The sequence below is a fragment of the Nematolebias whitei genome, chromosome 5, assembly GCF_014905685.2.
Source record: "Nematolebias whitei isolate Nwh7 chromosome 5, NemWhi1, whole genome shotgun sequence".
Lineage (NCBI taxonomy): Eukaryota > Metazoa > Chordata > Actinopteri > Cyprinodontiformes > Rivulidae > Nematolebias > Nematolebias whitei.
The window spans coordinates 16123222-16142421 of NC_056502.1; the positions used below are offsets into that span (position 1 = coordinate 16123222).

Here is a 19200-nt window from a genome sequence, read left to right on the forward strand (position 1 = left end):
GACGGATGGAGGGCATTTCCAATTCCCCCATTTTGCTCTGTGACGGGGGACAAAAATAGGTCTTTACTGGTGAACACATTTTAAAAATCCTTCTGATGAATATTATGGACAACTTTCAAAAGAGATAAGCAGCTCTATAGGAGCCAATAAAGGAAAACTGTGGGGAAATTAACATTTTATATTAGAGGCAATACAAAAAATACATTTTTAAAATTCTATCCATCCATCATCTTCCGCTTGTTCTGAGTTCGGGTCACGGGGGCAGCAGCTTGAGCAGGGAGGCCCAGACATCTCTTTCCACAGTCACCTCTTCCAGAAGGGCCCCAAGGTGTTCAGGCCAACCGAGAGACATAGTCTCTCCAGCATGTCCTGGGTTGTCCCCGGGGTCTCCTCCCAGTCGGACATGCCTGAAGCGCCTCCCAGGGAGCATCCTTACCAGAGTTTATGACTATAGGTGATAGTAGGAACGTAGACTGACCGGTAAACAGAGAGCTTTGCCTTACAGCTCAGCTCCCTCTTCACCACAACGGACCAGCACAGAGTCCACAATACTGCAGACGCTGTAGCAATCCATCACTCTCACGCTCTATTCTTCCCTCACTTGTGAACAAAACCCCGAGATGCTTGAACTCCTCCACTTGAGGCAAAACCTCACCCTCGACCTTAAGAGAGCAACCCACCCTTTTTCCACTGTATTTTTAAAATTGCCATTAAGGATATTTGCACATCTGTGAAAGGAGGACACCAACATCGAAAGTCATGGGACAAGTCCTTAAAGGCTGGAGCCTCAATCCCTGGGTGGACCTTGGGGGGCTGGGGGGGGGGGGGGGGGGGGGCTGTTGGGTCAGTGGGGGAGCTGACTCCCTGTGGGAGCATTTGCTCTCACAGTTATTTCTCCCCATCCCTCACCATGCACCTCCACCCTCTACATTTCAATTCCATACATTTAGGGTTGTTTGGGCTCGGGTGTGCTGCAACAATTTTACATCTTTGTTGACCATAGCCACCTGGGACTCAATTTTATTGTACACCTTAGACATTCATTCATAACATCCTCATGACATTCATATATAGGAATTTGAGGTGGGCACATGGCTATGGGTGGTGGGATGACCTCACTCTCACCCCCTGTGCCTGTGCTCACTTACAATGGTTGCATTTAGACACTAGGGTTTGGATAGAGTTGGGGTGGAGGGGAAACTGGCACCATGCCAGCCTTTGCTCCTTCTTCTTTCCTTTTTAATGGCACTATACAACAACACACATCAACAGCACATCTAGGGGTGGGGGTGTATGTGTCGGGGTCTTATTATTATTATTATTATTATTTTTTTTTTTTTTCCTCTTCCTACCCACCTAGTTCCCTGACTGACATTCCGGGGGTGGGGTCCGGGAGAAGGGCAGGCCGTCGGGTGTTGACCAGGACTATGTGGGGGTTCAGGGTCTGGGGGTTGCCATGGGCGGTGCTGGCGCTGTGCTCTCCCTGGGGTTGTTTGGACCCCCTGAGCTTGGCTCTTGGGTGCCATGGTTGGCCCGCTGGCCGGGGTGGCTGCCGGGGCCTGGCGGGCGGTCGGCTGGGGGTGCGTGCTTGGTTGTTGGCGGTGTGTGGGGGTGGTCGGTGGCGTGTCCTCTTCATGGTGGGGGGGTGTCCTGTCGGCGGGGCATGGCCTGGGCCGGGTCTGGGGTATTGGCTCTTCTCCGCTCAAGAATGAATGGGTTTACCTCTTGGGTTTGGGCATGGGCTGCCCCCTGTAGAGGGCAGGTACATGTCTTGGACCTGGGGGGTATAGAGTGTGTATCGGGAATAAGAATGAAATGTATCGTTATTGTATGTCTTTGAGTGAATGAATGTGAGATTGAGGTTGGGATTGTGTGATTGTGTCTGTGTATGAATGGGTATTTGTTAGGCTGAGACTCGGACTGCCCCCTCTTTGATACAACTGGGGGTGCTTGGCATCGCGCCCCTATCGCGCGGCCCCCTGGTGGGGTGTGCCCTTGCCTGCCGGCGCGCTTGGGGCCCTTGGTATCGGGGGCTGGGCGCTTGGGCGTGTGTCGGCTCGGCCTGGTGTCTGCCTGGTGGGGCTCGGGTCCTCTGGCCCTGTCAGGCCTTGGCCTGGGTGGTGTGAGTCCTCGGTGCCTGGGCCTCAGTGCCTGGACCTGGACCTACATCGGTGCGGCGGGTGCCGACGGAGGCCTATGAGTTTGTCGCTGTTGGCCCCGGGGGGTCACTGTATGTGGTTGCTGGTGGGGATCTTCAGGTTCTCCCCTGTGGTCCGTTCTGGGGGGTGGGTGAGTGGTTCGTTCTGTGTGGGTGGCTCTGGGGGCTCCGCGGTCGGGGTCCCTCCTGGGGTCTTGGGCTCTGGTCCCCCCTTTTTCGTCTGCCTCTGGTCTTGGGGGTCGGGTCTCTGCTGCTTCACAGTTACTAATAAATGTTCTATTAGAGAAGCCTTATACACTTATGCATGCTCACAACCACACACAAATAGAAGCAGGGATGCTTATGTAGGCTTTATATGTAGATATATAGATATGTATGTGAGTGTATATTCATGTGTATGTATGTATGTATGTATATAGGCGTAGGTATGGGTATATATATTTATGGAAACTTACTGCAAAGCCATGAATATTTTAAGTTCTTTATACACGTATTTTGTTGCTGTGTTGTCATGTTCTTTGCAGGTGAACAGACAGTGGCCGGGTGTTTTGACGTGTGCTCTATTTGTATATATTTCTTATATTTTGGAGTCTTACTTTGTCTTTTCTTTCTTTCTATCCTATTAAAAAAAAAAAAAAAAAAAAAAGGCTGGAGCTGATGATTAGTCCTCAGTAGGGGTGCGCCAATAAATCGGCCGATTTATTGGCCCCGATTTCCTTAATTTTGGGAAATCGGACGATACTTGCATGAGAAGCCGATTTTACAGATTTTTTTTCTTGTTTTAACAACAATTGTCTGAACTTCATTTATATTCCAGAGCACTATCTCATGGCCAGTTAAAACAAGTTTGTATTGTTTCTAGGCTATTGTTCAAAGGTATGTTTTTCAACAAAATAATATTGGAAAATTGAAGGTGGATTGTGACCTTATAACACCTGACAGTGTCGCTTATAAAACAAAATCGGTATCAGCAGGTCAGACTTTTTAGAAATTGGTGATCGGCCAGAAAACTTCAATCGGTGCACCCCTAGTTCTCAGGTTACGCCCAGAACGGTCGGTCACTAGTTCAGTGTAAAACAAGCAAATAGTCACACTCAAATATTCCTGCATTTTGTTCAATTCTATCATTAGGACTGTTCAAATTTCTTATGTCTCACACACACACACATATAAACTACTGAGTGATTTAAAGGTTGTATTAATAAAGGTTTTGGTATAAATATTGTCTGAATCCTTACGGTACATCTCACGTCTACAATGAACTCGACTATGGGGTTGTTTGTAACATTTCACTCCTTGTGTCTGAGACTAAACCTTGTGATTTCTGTTTGCTCTGCAGAGAGAACAGCTACACCTTTTAACACATGTAACTTGTTTGTATCACATTTTGAAACCACTGGCTTAAAAGGGCTCCAAGCTATGGATGCAAAAAAAAAAAAAGTTTCAACCATCCCTGGTCCCGTGCACAGGTTGAAGAAAAACTGTGCATTAGATTACACCTGAGACACATTTCCTATTTTTATTATGTTTCAATGCAGCTTTCTTCATTACAAGTGCAGATAATCGGGGCTGTTTATTTTGTGATGTTCATCTTGTAAACAGCAGTAGGCCATCCAGCCCCTCCAGTTCACTCCCATCACAGTTAAATCCATGTGACTCTCATGCCCACCAGGCCAAGATCACTACACGAGGTGCTTACTGCCATCTTGTGGAGCCAAATGTGAGAGCTGCGTTTTGTTGAAACAATAAAAAGCGGCATTACCCAAACCATCAACTCTCTTCAAGCAGTTAATTTATTGGTACATTCAACTACATTTGGGATATTCGTTTAATCCACAAAGTGATTAAAAAAAAAATTCACATTTTACATTTAGCTAAATAGAAATCTTAACTTTCAGCGCTGACTTTGGTAACAAATAACCTATACACCTTAACCGTTTTAGTTCTGAACATACTGTAAGGTAGGTTAATGAGTCAGAAATGAAAGGAAAACAAAATTTTACACTTAAGGTTTATTCATTGCTGAAATATAATCAACTACTGACTTCTCAGTAAATAGTGTAATAGAAATCTACTAAAACTATCATTTTTCTTTAGAAGAAAAGAAACATAATGACAGGGGTATGAACATTTTATACGTGAATAAAGTGGCATGATTAAAACTGAAGTCTTTAAAAGAGGGGAAAAAACAAGGCTCAACAGTAACAACATGATTGCAACTCAGCAAAAAATAAGATGAATAAGGGAAAAGACTTAGTTACAAATACATGAAATATTACACTTGTTTCTATCATGATAGGTCCTTGTCTTTAACACTGTGAAGTACAGTAGAAATAATTACCGCTAAAAAGAGCATACAAATAACATGAGATCAACGTGTTACAGTTGATTGAACCTGTTTTTAATCCCGTGGTATAAAAGCTAAGAACATCTCAGATAAAGAAAGTAAACTAAACATCGTACGCAAGGCTTCTCGTAAGTCTTCAATTTTGGCAGGAGAGGGATCCTCGTTATGCTAATTATCAGGAACTGACATTTTATCTATATGTGATTAAATCACTAGGTAATAATAGAGCAACTTTCAAATCAAGTTTACACTACAAACTTCTGGGGATATACTGAATAAACCATCACATACGGTACTGTAGGAGTGATCTCACAACCTCAGCAAAAAACTTGACCAGAGAACAAACATGCACTGACAAACTATCAACAAAAAGGTCTTTGTCCCTGTGTCCCTACTCCTAATAAATGCACTTTACATAAAATGAAAAAAAATAAAAATCCTCAGAGCCTCTAATTGAACAACAACAAGACAAAATACACAGCAGACGTTTATCATACAGCGAGAGGTGAAGCAGGGATTTTAGTTGTAGATGGGAGGTACATTAGCAGATCAATTCATCTAACTTGCCTAGATAACTGCACAGTGTCAGCCAAGCATAGTGTCAATGCACTTAAGGGTTAATTAATGATCCTATGAAAACAGTCATGTCTTTGAAAACACCTTGGGAGCACCTTCCAATATAATCTGGAAGAATCTCAGGTGATAGTTCAATATAATGTTCTACAGTAGTTGTTAACACTCGTTCTAATAGTCAGCAGAGTAGATGCAACAGAAACACGAGGCAAATTTTCCTACAGGCAACACATGCCTTTTCAAGTCCCTTTTTTTTTTTTTTTTTACCTCATTTTCTAATTTTAGAGCTGAAAAAACAAAGCAATCCCTCTTGTGTACCAATTTCTTCAGACACCGGGATCAGTATCTGTATGGTCCCTGTAAGAATGACATCTCCTCGTGACTCTCATGGGTTTGTCTTTCTCCGGGTCTCTTTGAAAGCTTCGGCCTCTTGGCGTCTCCTCGCTGCAGTCTTTTAGCCCTGCGGTGGCAGGACACTTTGTGCCTGTGAAGAAGTGTAGCATTCCAAAAGCGAGCGGCACAGTGAAGGCAGGAGAAAGTCCCTCTGGCGCGATGGGAGGCCCGATGGACGAAGGCTGCCAGAGGCCTGTGAGATTGCTTCCCACACACACTGCACCTTAGTCGCTCCTGACAGCTCAAGGCTTTCTGTGGGTGTTTAACCGCCATGTGGATCAGCAGTCCAGCTTTACGGGAAAACACAGAATTGGGGCATGTGGGACATCCAAAACGCTTCACGGGGACATGGAGAGATGACAGGATCTGCACCTTCATTCCGCCAGTGTTGACAAGCCTATACCCACCACCACCCGATCCTCCTCGTCTAATTGTCAGTCGAAGAGAGCCTTGTTTTTTATTCAACTGCCCTCTTACTGTACAACTTATCTTTTTCTTCGTTTTGACACCATCAAATCTTGCAGATTCAAGGGAAGCCCATTTATTTTCCCTCCTGTTGGACTTTTTTTTTTTCTTCTTTTGTCGTCTCATTTCATCATGGGACAACGGGATGTTGCAGTCGAAGTGTTGGTGGGACTGGGTGTCTGACTGATGATGGGGATGATGGTGGGAGTAATGGTGATGGTGATGCAGATGGTGATGTTCAGTGGAAGGCAGTTCCGTGAGGGGCTGGAATGGCGCTGTGGTGTGAAGTGTGCGGCTACGGGATCCAGCTGGATAAATGTGCTCTCCTTTCACCCCAGCTGGGGAATGTGGATGCTGAGGGGGCATGATTGTAGAGTTGGGAGGCAGGGGTTGAGAGTAAGATGGGGCATTAGAGGCAGCGGGTTGGGCTGCTGCAGCATCATAAAAAAGGGGAGAGTAACCAGCTGGTGGTTGTGGAGGCGCCTGCTGGTGGCTATGAGTGACAACACTAAGACCCTGCCCCCCATGAACTTCAGTGGATGGAGCCATCTGAAGCAAGGCATTGGTGGCAGCCTCACTCTCAGATGCTGACTGATTAACATCACTCCCACCTCTATTTTCTCCGGACCCACTGCTGCCGTCTTGAGGGTTAGACTGTTCACCACGGGTAATTCCATGCTGAGACTGCCTGTGTCGAGTGAGGCTATTAGAGTAAGCAAACTGTTTCCCACAAACCTCACAGGAAAAAAACTTGTCACCCCCACCTTCATGAACCATCTGGTGATGAGCAGTCAGTTGGAAGTGATGACGGTAAGACTTCCAACATATAGCACAGGTGTAGAGTCGAGGTGGTGGTGGGGGCGGCGGTTGGGATTGGGGCGTAGGCTGCGGCTGAGGGTTGGAGTCTTGAGGCTTGACGTCTTGAGAGTAGGGGTAGTAGGAGGAGGTGCTTGGTGCTTGGTTCTGGCTCCTGTCTTGCGCAACGCTACATTGAGTATTTGGATTAAAGCTGTTGAGATTCTCTGGAGCTGGTGTTGTGGGCACCTCTTCGAGCTCCCCTTTCTGGTGGAGTTTGCTGTGCCTTCTGAGACTCTGGGAGTAACCAAACTCTTTTCCACAGATGGTGCATTTATAGTTTTTTGCCCCAGAGTGGACTGTTTGATGCTTGCTGAGGTGAAAAGCTTCTCTGAAATATTTGCCACATGTAGCACAATGATGGGGCTTTTCTCCAGTATGGATGCGGTCATGTCTACGTAGTGTCTCGCGGCGAGCAAATCCCTTCCCACAGACACTGCAAAGATGAGTGCGTGGGAGTCCACTTGGCCCCAATCTGGGGGTGTATTGCCTACGTTTTGGGGGCTGTCCACCAGCTGCAGGATCTTTTTTAGCTCTTGGTTTGCGAGGGCGTTTTGGTTTGGTAGTCAGATTCTGTGGGTTGCTGCTCAAAGCCTCCTGACTCCCACCATTTCTAAAACCCTTATCCATGCCAGATGTGGATGAAGGTGAGCCCAGAGGTCCTAAACCAAGACCACCTAGCAGACCTCCTATGATGTCTCCCCTATCATCCCCTCTATTTCCACTAGTAGCTGCCGTTATTGCAGAGATTGCATTATTGACAGAGCTAGTGACATCATCCTCTGAGTCATCCAGTAGAGAAGAAAGAGGCAGGTGGGGCTGGGGTGGCTGCTGCTGCGGATGGTGGTGCTGGTTGTGGCTCTGTGAGTGCGGATGCAGTGTTGGGGCCAAGGGTGCCTTTCTCAGAGCTGGGCCCGCCATCCCACTTCCACATGGGGAGGCACCAGAGTAGCATGGAGATGGATTACCTTGAGAACGGTGGTCATCGTGGTAGCCTGTGTAACGATTCCGAGAGTAGTCAGTTGGGTATTTACCATCTGTTCTGTCCCTGTCATTTGAATTCCCTCCCCTTCCAGACTGAAACAGACCATCACATCCTAAACCTGATTTAGGTTCTCCTTCACCCACAATGATTACACCATCCTCTTCCTCAGTTTTCCCAAAATTAACCCCTCTACTGCTCTGATAAGTTCCCCCTCCTCCATTACCTCCTCCACTTCCTCCCCCGACTCTGTCCTCAACATCAGTTTCTGTCTTGCTGGCCCGTTGTTTGGGTCCCCTACCTGGCTTGCCGCAGGTGCCTGAGGCAGCGTGGTTGAGTAGAGATGTGCTCTCACGGAAGGCACGACCACAGGCAGGGCATCGGAACGGCTTTTCCTCATGAATCTTCTCATGGCGTGTCAGTGACTCTCTACGATTAAAAGCCCGAGAGCAGGTGGAACAGCCATACGGGCGGGCTGAAGAGTGTATCACACCATGTTGCAGGAGGTGCCCTTTTTTCTTAAAGGCTTTGCCACAATCGGGGCAATGAAATACTTTCTCTGGGCTAGGACAAGAATTTGACGAGGGCTGGGGGATTTCTTGGGTCGAATGGGGAAGGCTTGGATCAGACTGTGTTTTAATGTAAATGGGATTTGGGCCTGTGGTGGTAGTATTGCAAGTACCTGCTGCAGTTGGCTCATGCATGCGCATATGCCTGCGAAGACTTGAAAGGTGAGGGAAGCTTTTGCCACAGTCACCACAGCTATAAATGGGCTCTGTATCAGACCCTGTGGCGTTGGGTTGCATTGAGCTCTGGTTATCAGATTTAGAAAGCTGAGAATCATTAGTAACTAGTACTGAGGCAGCAGTGGAAGAGGGAGCAGAGGAGGAGGAAGAAGACACTACTGATGAGGATGAAGATGATGAGGCAAGAAGGGATGATGGGTCTCCGCCCATATTTGTCATACCAACCCCACTACCTATTAAAGCTGGGGGTTGGCTATGACTTAGCCCTCCATTATTACTGCTAGTGCTAGGATTATTGTGGCTACTGTGGCCATGATTGCTACTGTTATTACTACCGCTATCAGATTTTCTTTGTGGTAAATAGCCAGCCATGGCTTTTTTTCTTCTACTACTACTGGTACTACTGCTGCTGCTTCCACCTCCACTGCTTTCACCTTTACCATCTTCTTTAGACAAGGATAAATGAAGTGGTAAAGGGAGGGGCAAACCTGCTTCCTGCTGCATCAGTGAAGCTATTTGATTAGTTGAAAGTACAGGAATGCCCTGGAAGTCAAAGCCACCCAGTGATGAAGCCTGAGAGCCTGGATGGAGAGGGTGGTGAGGATGGGAATGGGAGTGAGCATGAGAAAGGGAGTGTGGTGGAAGCTGCTGCTGGGGAGGTTGCTGAGGAGCCTGCTGAGGCTGTGGAGTGGAGTGGCCATGCGAGTGAGAATGCAAAGCAGGAGGCGGAGCAAGGCTGGTACTTGGCTCCCCACCTGTTTGACTTAAACCAATCCCTAAGTGGTTATGGGTTCCTTGTTGAACAAGGAATTGTTCTAAACTAGCATTAGCAGGCACCCCAGAAAGAAAATACTGATTAGCAGCTAGCATGCAACTAAACTGTTGGTGAAGGCTCCGTGCATCAGACTGGGCCCCGACCAACTGGTGCCCCAGTGAGCTGACTGCACTGCTGCTAGGGTTGTTAGAGGTGGCTACAGAGGTGGATGGAGAGGGGGAGGAGGAGGAGGGGCCAGGTGAGGCCTGGGGGACAGAGAGGCCAGGATGCAGAGGAGGAGGTGGAGGTGCTGATGTTACTAATCCTCCTAATCCCCCAGCACTCCCACTACTGCTGCTTGCCCCTGTAAAGTGCTCAAAGCGGCCTACACTCGGGTGTAACTGCTCCTGTGCTAGTGCTGCGTCAGACGGGTGGAAAGAGCGCAGGAACTGTGGGTAGCCTGAAGAATGGCTTGAGCTGCTGCTGCTCATCTTGCTTGACTTTGAACGAGAGGTCTGAGACGAGGAAGGCTGCTGTTGTAAAGGTGGGGGAGGAGGGGCACTCATCTTGGCAAAAATGGAGGCAGAATCAGAAAAGGCGTTACCTCTAGACCCCTGCAGGGGGCCCAAGCCAAGTCCAGACAGAAGAGCTCCAGAAGACTCAACCTGCTGCTGCTGCTGCTGCTGTAGTTGATGCTGGTGGAGTTGCACTTGCTGCTGATGCTGTAGCTGTCGATCTAAACCGAGGCCTTTGAACTGGTGGGCCTGGTGCCCACTTAACATCTCTATAATGTCCAGATTGTATTTTCCAAATTGGAACATTTCCCACTCACTGGCGCATGGGGGTGCAGATGCCAAACCTCCAGCACTAGGAGCGGCTACAATAATCCCACCACTTACTGGTGAAAGACAATCTTTACCCCAAGGGTAAGGCTATGCTACTACTTCCTCACTTTAAAGATGGCTTAAAGTTCATCTTTCCAAACTGTTTACTTCTGAGGCCGCCACTCTCTGTTGATCATTCACACTATATTTCCAAAACGAGTGGGGTTGCAGAGATGATAATATGACGAACAAAGGATAAAACTGTCTTTCTGGCAGGTAGAAGAGTTCCCCCCAGTTTCAAAACTGCTTAATTGTGAACCAGTTCAAATGACGACTTCTTGTCTCCTGTGAGAATTATTGCGTTGGCATTTTCCCTTCACCTAAGATTCCTCATCCGTGTTCAGCCAAGAATTTCTTACAACTGAAAACACAAGATTCAGAAAGGGACAAGTCATAGAAGGTTTCTACAAACTTTAGTATAAAAAGAAAAACAACACGTTCTTCAGTCACTAACAAAACTGGCCTTTAATTTATGATGAAATGTCTCGCCAACTGAAGCAAATCTGTAAAAGAGAAACTCAAGTTCTACAATGACATATGAAAATAAACACAGAAATCTGTCTATTTTTTCATCTATCTGTTTCTGAAATATTGATGAGTTTAATAGTTTAGCATTTCGGGTACTACATGTAAAAACTACTATGTACAGTAAATAATTATCCACAAGCTAAAAACTAGATTTTCATCCATTTAATAAAGTGCAGGAAACTTGGATTTTCTTAAACATCTTATTTGGTGCTAAAGAGAGTACTTGCAATAGCAAACTTGAGTTGCTATGTTTGTTGTTTTGTAAGTTAGCAAATGGTGACATAAACATCTAAATACAAGAAAAATCTTTACATTTTTATAGTTAAAAAAAAAATCATTTACGCCACCTCTACAGTTTCTAGATGCAAAAGAGGAAAACAGCTTTTCACATTTTTGTAAGAACTTACCATAATGTGGTTCTGCTGGAGTTGCTTCATTAAGACTAAGTGCTAGAGCTGGGCGATATCTCGATATTTTAAAAATATCGAAATAATTTCATTTGCGATATGAGACTATATAGATCTAAACGATATAGTGTTATACTGTACTTAAAATTCCACCTGCTGTCTTTCTCCCACGTGGCCCCTCCTTCTCCCTCACTGAATACAAACCCAGCCTCTCAGCTGCGCGTGCTCTCCCCGCTTCCTGCTTCTCTAGGTGGGTGGGAGACGTTTAGCAAAAGTTTTCAAATCCCGTTTAAAAACACACTACTATTCAGTAGCTTTCAACACCAGATGATCTGTGTTTTGAACCTGTTTGCTTCACACAGGTTAGTCGTCATATTTATTATCTGCATCGTTTTTATGTCTATATTCTGATTTACTTCATTTTGTATGTTGCTTTGTGTGTTACCTGTTGTTCTGTCTGTACAGCACTTTGGTTGGCCTTGTCGCTGTTTTAAGTGCTTTATAAATAAAATGGTATGGTAAGTAAATATGGGAGATATGAGGAGCAGCTTAGCTGCTGAGCAAAAAGAAAAACAATGGCTGTTATTTGGAGGTGGTTAGGTTTTAAATTATCAAATGACCAGCAGAAAAATGTTGTCTGTAGACAATGCCAAAAACAAGTCCTGACAAAAGGTCGGCACTATGAATCTCTTTCACCATTTAAAACAGCACTATAAGTTAAGTTATAAGCTGCAGCTTCAAATGCGTTTTCAGCCTCCTTCCCTGAAACATTCCACGGTATAAAACTCATTTAACCGTGCTGTGCCGTATGAGAGGAACAGTGAGAGGTGGCGCCGTGACATTAATAAATCAGCAGCTTATTATATCGCTAAAGACACGGTCCCAGTCTCAACTGTGGAACAAGACGCTTTAGCCATGTTGTTCCACGCTTTAGCCGTCTTGTTTCAGGGAAGGAGGCTGAAGCCTGTCGGAGCTGCAGCTGCAGTTCACACATACTTACTAATGTCGTGAAGGCAGCACAGCTGAAGAGGATTATTATTTAATATATATAAATAAAGGTTTAAAAAAAATGAACTAATATATGTAGTTTTTTTTTTTTTTTTAACATTGATTTTGTACAGTTACAGCTGTTTACTATATGTGCATGTGTGACAATTGGGTTAAAACTTTGACTCAAATATATTTTTGTTATTACTTTATAGAACGAAAAAATATGGAGATATACATTGTATATCATCATTCATCTTAAAATATGGAGGTATATCGCCCAGCCCTACTAACTGTTTTTAATATTAGGTTCATATTTACTACAGAAGAGAAGGTTATTCTTATAATCTGTCCTCGTCTATGAAAATAAAGCACCCTGTAGGTGTCTGTGTGAAGAGACTTTGCATCTCTAACAAAACTTTATAGAAATAGTGACCCATTTTGTTATATTACTATCCTTGGAACTACGAAGGCATTTAATCTCTTCGTGCTGCATCTGTTCTGTTACACACTGGACAAAGTAACTCCTACAACTGTTGCATCTGTGATTATTCTCTGGCAACATAGAGAAATATGGCAATAAATTACAAAAGGCCACAATAAACAGAAACGGTATGTTTTATTTTCTCATTGTAATCAAGTTACACTTTATCTTGTCAGATTGTAAAGTTAGCTCATCACTTTCCTTGTAGGAAACATTTATTATTTATATATAAACAAGATTAATGTTTGTAATGTATAAGAAAACAGGAAGAACAATGACTATTGTGACCTGTGCTGGCAAAATGAATCACAGTGAGAAATCTCTAAATACTGTTATTTTCAAATTCTCCATCTCAAAAGCTTCAAAAAAAGATGCGTAAGTTTTGTTGAAACTCTGTAATTTATTACCTGGCCTGGCAACAAGTTAGTTTTGTTTACGAGTGTTGGATTTTTATTAGTCTGGAATGATGTCATCGGGAATTCCACCCTTGTTTTTAAAAAGGGGAATTCCCCAAGCATCACAATAATGCTGAGCACTACAAGAAGGGATTTGGTTTATTTCAAACTAAATTCTAAGGGTTATAAGATAAGGGAAGATTTCTGAAAACATCTGTAAATACATTTTGAATTAAAGGTAGATTGGGAAGATTATATGCCATTTTAGTTACCGGGACTGTTAGCTGATGTCTTTACGGACTCGTTTACATTATTTTCACTTGTTTAACTCTGCAGCCTGGACTCATTCTGACTCACTTTGCCAGCACTGGTCACAATTATTAGCTGCTAAAAGTTAAGAGAAGCTGTGGGATTAAATGAACGCTCGTTTCTTTCAGCTCCTTATGGAACATTATACTGGCTAGTCTTTAAAATTTTCTGTTTTTTTTTTTGCTCAAGTTATTGTATTATTTTAATCTGTTCATACAATGCCTTATCAAACAAATCATAGAGGAAAAACCTGACAAAAATTAACCCTAACGCTTTTATTCTTTGTCAACATTATTTACTTGTTTTTTTTTTTGTATTTCATCAATCGCATCACAAAATCTACATTGTTATGCTGAGAATCTAAAAAAGTAGTCTATCAATGGTAAGTTTTGTATTTATTGTGTGAAATTACCCTAACAGACATAATAATAGTAATGGCAGTGTTAAGACGACTAACTTTTACATGCAGTCAAGTTACTGTACATTTATTTAGTTATTTGTTCATATTTTGCTTTTTATTTTTGCATTATATACTGTACTGTTATGTTACAATCGAGTTATATTCTTCTCCAATCCAACGACCATTTGCATAAATTAAAAATTAAGTGTAACATTTACTGAAAGCATGACTCTCGATGCCCACAGGTAAAGGGAAAAAACACAATATGCTACTTTAGGCAGCCTAAAATTGGTCTGTTTAAAGCAAGATACTCACTTTTATGCTCACCTTTAAAAAAGCTTACCGTTTCCTCTGATTGATGCGATGAATCCCGGGACAAGTGAGTTCCCCTGGCAGACGAGGAAACGGGTTTTATCGCATATTTGACCGCATCTCATTTTAACGTGAATCTTCAATGGTTCCTGCAAAGGGCAGAAATGCTGAAAATGACCACCAGCATCACAAGGTCGCCACAAAGTAAACATTAGTTTTCAGTTAAATAACGGATGCTCCTCGAAGGTAGCATCCTGTTGGCTAACATTTAAACAAAATGGGGGGGGGGGGGGGGGGGGTATAAAACCTTGAATACGCTTGCATATAAAACTTCACGGTTCTCAGCATGCTTTTTTATTTTTATTTTTACCCAGGTTTAGCGTGTTTTGGCTATTCGGAGCCCCACACAGAGTACAAAAAAAAAAAAAAAAAAAAAAGAGCCACGGTGGCTAACGTTAGCCTCCATCCCTAAGCACAACGGTAACATCACGATGCTAACGTTAGCATATACATCTGCGTAACCTATATTTGGAAGATGTTTACCTGCGCATCCAGCTGCAGAAGCACACGGTTGCGGATGGATGAGGCCTTGTCACGCCTTCTTCTCGCCGACTGCCCCAGCTAGCTACCGTCCGCTTCCATTTCTGCGTGCTGTTTTCCAGGCGTTAGTCAGAGCCATTTTCACTGATGCTGAGCTGGGTGAACGGTGCTGTTGTCGACAGCCTCCTTCGCCATTTGGTCTCGACCCGGTTGAGCGAGTGTGCTATTGTCCTGGGGGGGGAGCTTTCGCCTTAATGTTTTGTCGGCCGAGGAGTTAAAAAAAATAATTGGATGGTCGATGGAGATATTTTCGGGTAAAAGTGAGTGACGTGTGCGCCCCCAACATTGGTCCTTTCCGGCCCTTGTAATATTTCCGGGTAGCGGCAGCGGGGCTCACGGACCGTGTTTTAGGGCTCACACCGGATTCACTGCTCCCCCCAAAAATAAATAAAAAAATACAAATACGCATATTAAAATAGCCATATTATTATTACTACATTACACATATATGACTGGGTCAGGGACTTAGCAGGCTCTATATAATACCTGAGGCGTTGCAGGCCTGTTTACATAAAATAAAAACATCCTGATAAGCCCACAAAACATGCACAAATGTAAAATGACCAAATCCATCCTTACTGTTACATATTCTACATAATCTACTGCGTATCCATATAAATGTACAGAGAAAAGGTTTCCTAAATGATTAACAAACATTTGCTAAATCAAACCATTATAGACTGTAGGTTTACATATGGTTCCTAGGGTTTCCTAATTAGGAAACCCTAGGAACCATATGTAAACCTACAACCTAGAATGGGAGGCAGAGCTTTCAGTTATCAGGCTCCTCTCTTGTGGAACCAACTTCCAGTTTCCATCCGTGACGCTGACACATTGAATTATTTTAAGATTATGCTTCACTCTTTCCTTTTTGATAAATCCTATAGATAGGGTCTGCTTGGGTTTCCTGAGCTATCCCTTAGTTATGCTTCTATAGGTTTAGACTGCTGGAGGACAAACTGACCACATTTCCTCACTCTGCTGCTGACTTTACTTGCTCTACTGCACCTGTTTGTATTTGTATTTCTATTCTTAACATGTGTTGTTGTTTTTTGTCTTTCTTCCTATAGAAAGCACATCTGGACCTGTCATTCTGAGTTTGTTAGTTCCTCCTTCCTGTTCCGCTCCTGCCAGTCAAAGCAGATGGCCGCTCATCCTGAGCCTGGTTCTGCTGGAGGTTTCTTCCTGTTAAAAGGGAGTTTTTCCTTTCCACTGTTGCCTTTGTGCTTGCTCAGGACTGCGATGAAGTGAAGATTCAACACAGTTTGCTGGCTTGAATACATAACTTTTTTACTAACTGCCTTTATTTAGTTTTTTATTTATTTGAATGTTTTTGAACAGTGCCCTAGACTAATTCTGTTGTGATTTGGCACTATATAGATAAACTGAGTTGAATTTTCATGTTTGTCTTGCTGTTGTGGCCATCTTGAACTGGGGTGACTTCAAAAGTTAATCAGTTATAGTTGCACATTCACTGGTTACATCCTGACGGTTTCATTCAAATAAAGTAATAAAGTGCTATGTATTGTCATCATTGTATCTATACATTGACAAAATTTGTGCTCCGCATTTAACCTATCACATGAGATACACCCAGGTGGAGTAGGGATTGGAAGTCTTGCTCAAGGACACTATGACATGTGGGCATGGCGGGGGGTTGAGTCTGTGACTTTCTGGTCCCCGGTCGGCTGCCCTACCTCTACACCACAGCGGCCCCATAAATGAGTCCAGTGGTTCTTGGGATATTTTGCTAACATACAGGCACAGTTGACTCCAATGTTCAATTGCAATTTTTTTTAAACTGCTTCGTCTGATCAGTTAACACTTGGAGTGTGTGTTGGGAATAACTCTCAGCTACTACCACACCAAGTTTTAGCTGAATATTTTCAATTTGGCTAAGTTGTAGCCGTTTTTGTGTTGGCGATTGTTGATTATCCGTGGTGGCCATCTTGAATTGAAGTGACTCCTACAGTTAATCTGTCATTAATTACCTCCTTACAGTTTCATTAATTTGTGTCCAATGGGTCATGAGGTATTTTGGTAAAGCTGCAGATAAATGAACACTCACACAGACGTGGGCAAAATAACATTATCGTGTGAATGTTGAAAAACCATGCTCACTATTGAGATCCATCGATTATCTTTTACCCGCTTCTTCCATTTTGGGTCACGGGGTCGCCGGTGCCCATGTCCAGCACTGTGCGAGGGGCGGGGGACACCCTGGACGGGTCACAAGTCCATCACAGGGACTATTGAGATCCATTTTCCTTTCATATGTTTTTTGGCACGTAACTCATTCAACAATTTGTGCTATTTTAACAATTCATATATCAAAACGTTCAGCTTGTTCAGGACATTCCTGCGATGACTTTTGATATTTGTGCAATTGATTTATTTATTTATTATATTTAGCCTTTTTCTTCGTGTTTTTCCTCTCTGAAAATGAATGGAGCACTCTTCACATCCGTCAAAGTCTTTGTGCTCTTTTAAAACATTTACTATTCATTTCAGCTTTGGTTGTATTTCAGAGTTTTTTCAGCAATTTTTTTTGCTCCTGTCAGCTTCTTCAGCTTTTTGCTCTTTTTTCAGCTTCCATCTGTTAATTTTTTCCAGCTACTTCTGTTAAGATTTTTTTTCTGTTAATTTTAACCTATTTTTGCTTTTTTTCCATCTAATTTCCACCTTTTGTGCTTCTGTCTAAATCATATCAACCGTTTATATTCCTTTCAGCCTCTTTTGGCTCATTTAAGCTTTTTTTTTTCTATAGCCTTTTCACCTACTTTTTTGATAATTTCTGCTTTTTTCCTGCTCATTTTATTCCTGTTTTGCCAAATTACAGATTTTCATTTATATTCTATTGCGCCTCTATATTTCAGCTTATTCTGCTAATTTCAGCTACATTTCTTCTTTATTCAGCTTTTTCTACACATTTAATTTTTTTTTACTTGCTGATTTTATTTTCCTGCAATCAGCAATAGTCAGCTCTTAAAATTTAACTCACATTAACAATTTAGCCATGAAATGTTTTGAGCCTGGTTCAACTTCTTAAGCAGTTTTCAACCAAAATCATCCAGCAATAAGCATTCGCTCTTCATTTTCACAGGAAATGACATTTCTCTCGTTGTCTTTGGCAGCAGACAGTATAGATAGATTATAGGTTTTGTAAATTTTAATTTGGCGATGCAAAAAACTGTTCCGTCAGTGGGTTTTTATCACCAAGACTGAGTTTATCAGTTTTCACAATGAAACTGTATCATCCTTTAATGCTTGAAAGAGAATATAAAGCTATTTTTAGGTGGGATAAGAAATTGTAAAATCAAATGGAAACCACATACGAAATATCCATCCATCCATTATCTTTACCCGCTTATTCCATTTTGGGTCACGGGGGTCGCCGGTGCCCATGTCCAGCAATCACTGTGCGAGGGGCGGGGTACACCCTGGACGGGTCGCAAGTCCATCACAGGGACACATAGAGACAAACGAGACAAACAACCATTCACTCTCTCACTCACACCTAGGGACAATTTAGAGTTACCAATCAGCCTAACATGCATGTTTTTGGTCTGTGGGAGGAAACCGGAGTACCCGGAGAAAACCCACGCATGCACGGAGAGAACATGCAAACTCCACCCAGAAAGGCCCCTGGACCAGGGTTTGAACCAAGGACCTGCTCGCTGAGAGGCAGCAGCTCTACCAGTTGCGCCACCGTGCTGCCTGCTAATCTTGATAATTTATCAAATTTCATGCTCGATAATCCAGATAAAAAAATCCAACAAAGTTCAGTCCGATCATATGGACAGTTTCTTTTTTTGTTGAGACATTTCGTCCTTCATCTGTCCTTTGGATGCTCGCCATCAGGGGAGAGGATAGGCCCCAAAAACCATCTTATCACCAGCAAACTGGTTGGCCCACAATTTGAGTGTGACGCTTGCTGACAAAGTCCTTTGGATGAAGGACGAAATGTCTCAACAAAAAAAGAAACCGTCCAGATGACTTAAAGATTTACTCAAGCTCAATCACAGAAATCGTCAGGATCCTCAGATCAGAGTCAGCATCCCTGCTCTTAGAATATAACCAAGAAAACATTTTTTTTAATCTGGTCGAGCTGCTAGAAAGAAGCCACTTCTGAGGGAACCCTAAGAGAAGATTTAAACTGGTAGGAAACACAAAGATTGGACATTAAAGGAGAATCAATAATCACCTGCATCCGTGTCTCGCACTGTGGAGCACGGAGGTGGAGGTATGATGATGCCTTCAGGCTCTGCTGGAAGAAAAAGAAGAGTGATGAGGCGTGCTAATGACCGGAGCAAACCACATCAGAGCAGCCAGTGATTTCCCAAAAGGTGCGAGAACTTCTCTAATGCAGGTGAAAACGCTCAAGGTGAGGACCTCATGATGCTGGCTGAGAGTTTTTATACACGTGCAAAGCTTTTATTAAAATAAACAGCGGCTTCATTTAAAAAGCTATCACATTTTTCAAACAAAGACGAGTCCATATGTCAGGGGTGATTCTAAAATATGCTGTTTAGGGGCGCTTAGCCCCCAGTGCTCACAATGGCTTTTGGCTTGAACAACGTGGTGGCCACTGGCTTGCATTCATAATGTTGGGGTGTTGGGG

General features: G+C 43.4%; 1 protein-coding gene across 1 annotated transcript; it reads right to left on the reverse strand.

Moving 5' to 3' along the window:
- Nucleotides 1-4210: 4210 nt before the first annotated feature.
- Nucleotides 4211-14872, reverse strand: si:dkeyp-69b9.6 (zinc finger protein 850). Its single transcript, XM_037676264.1, has 4 exons — nt 14523-14872; nt 14011-14128; nt 9878-10518; nt 4211-7786 (listed from the first exon to the last, which is right to left on the reverse strand). The coding sequence occupies exons 3-4, from the start codon at nt 10092-10094 to the stop codon at nt 5418-5420; spliced, it is 2586 nt and encodes an 861-aa protein (XP_037532192.1). The 5' UTR covers nt 10095-10518; nt 14011-14128; nt 14523-14872; the 3' UTR covers nt 4211-5417.
- Nucleotides 14873-19200: the final 4328 nt, after the last annotated feature.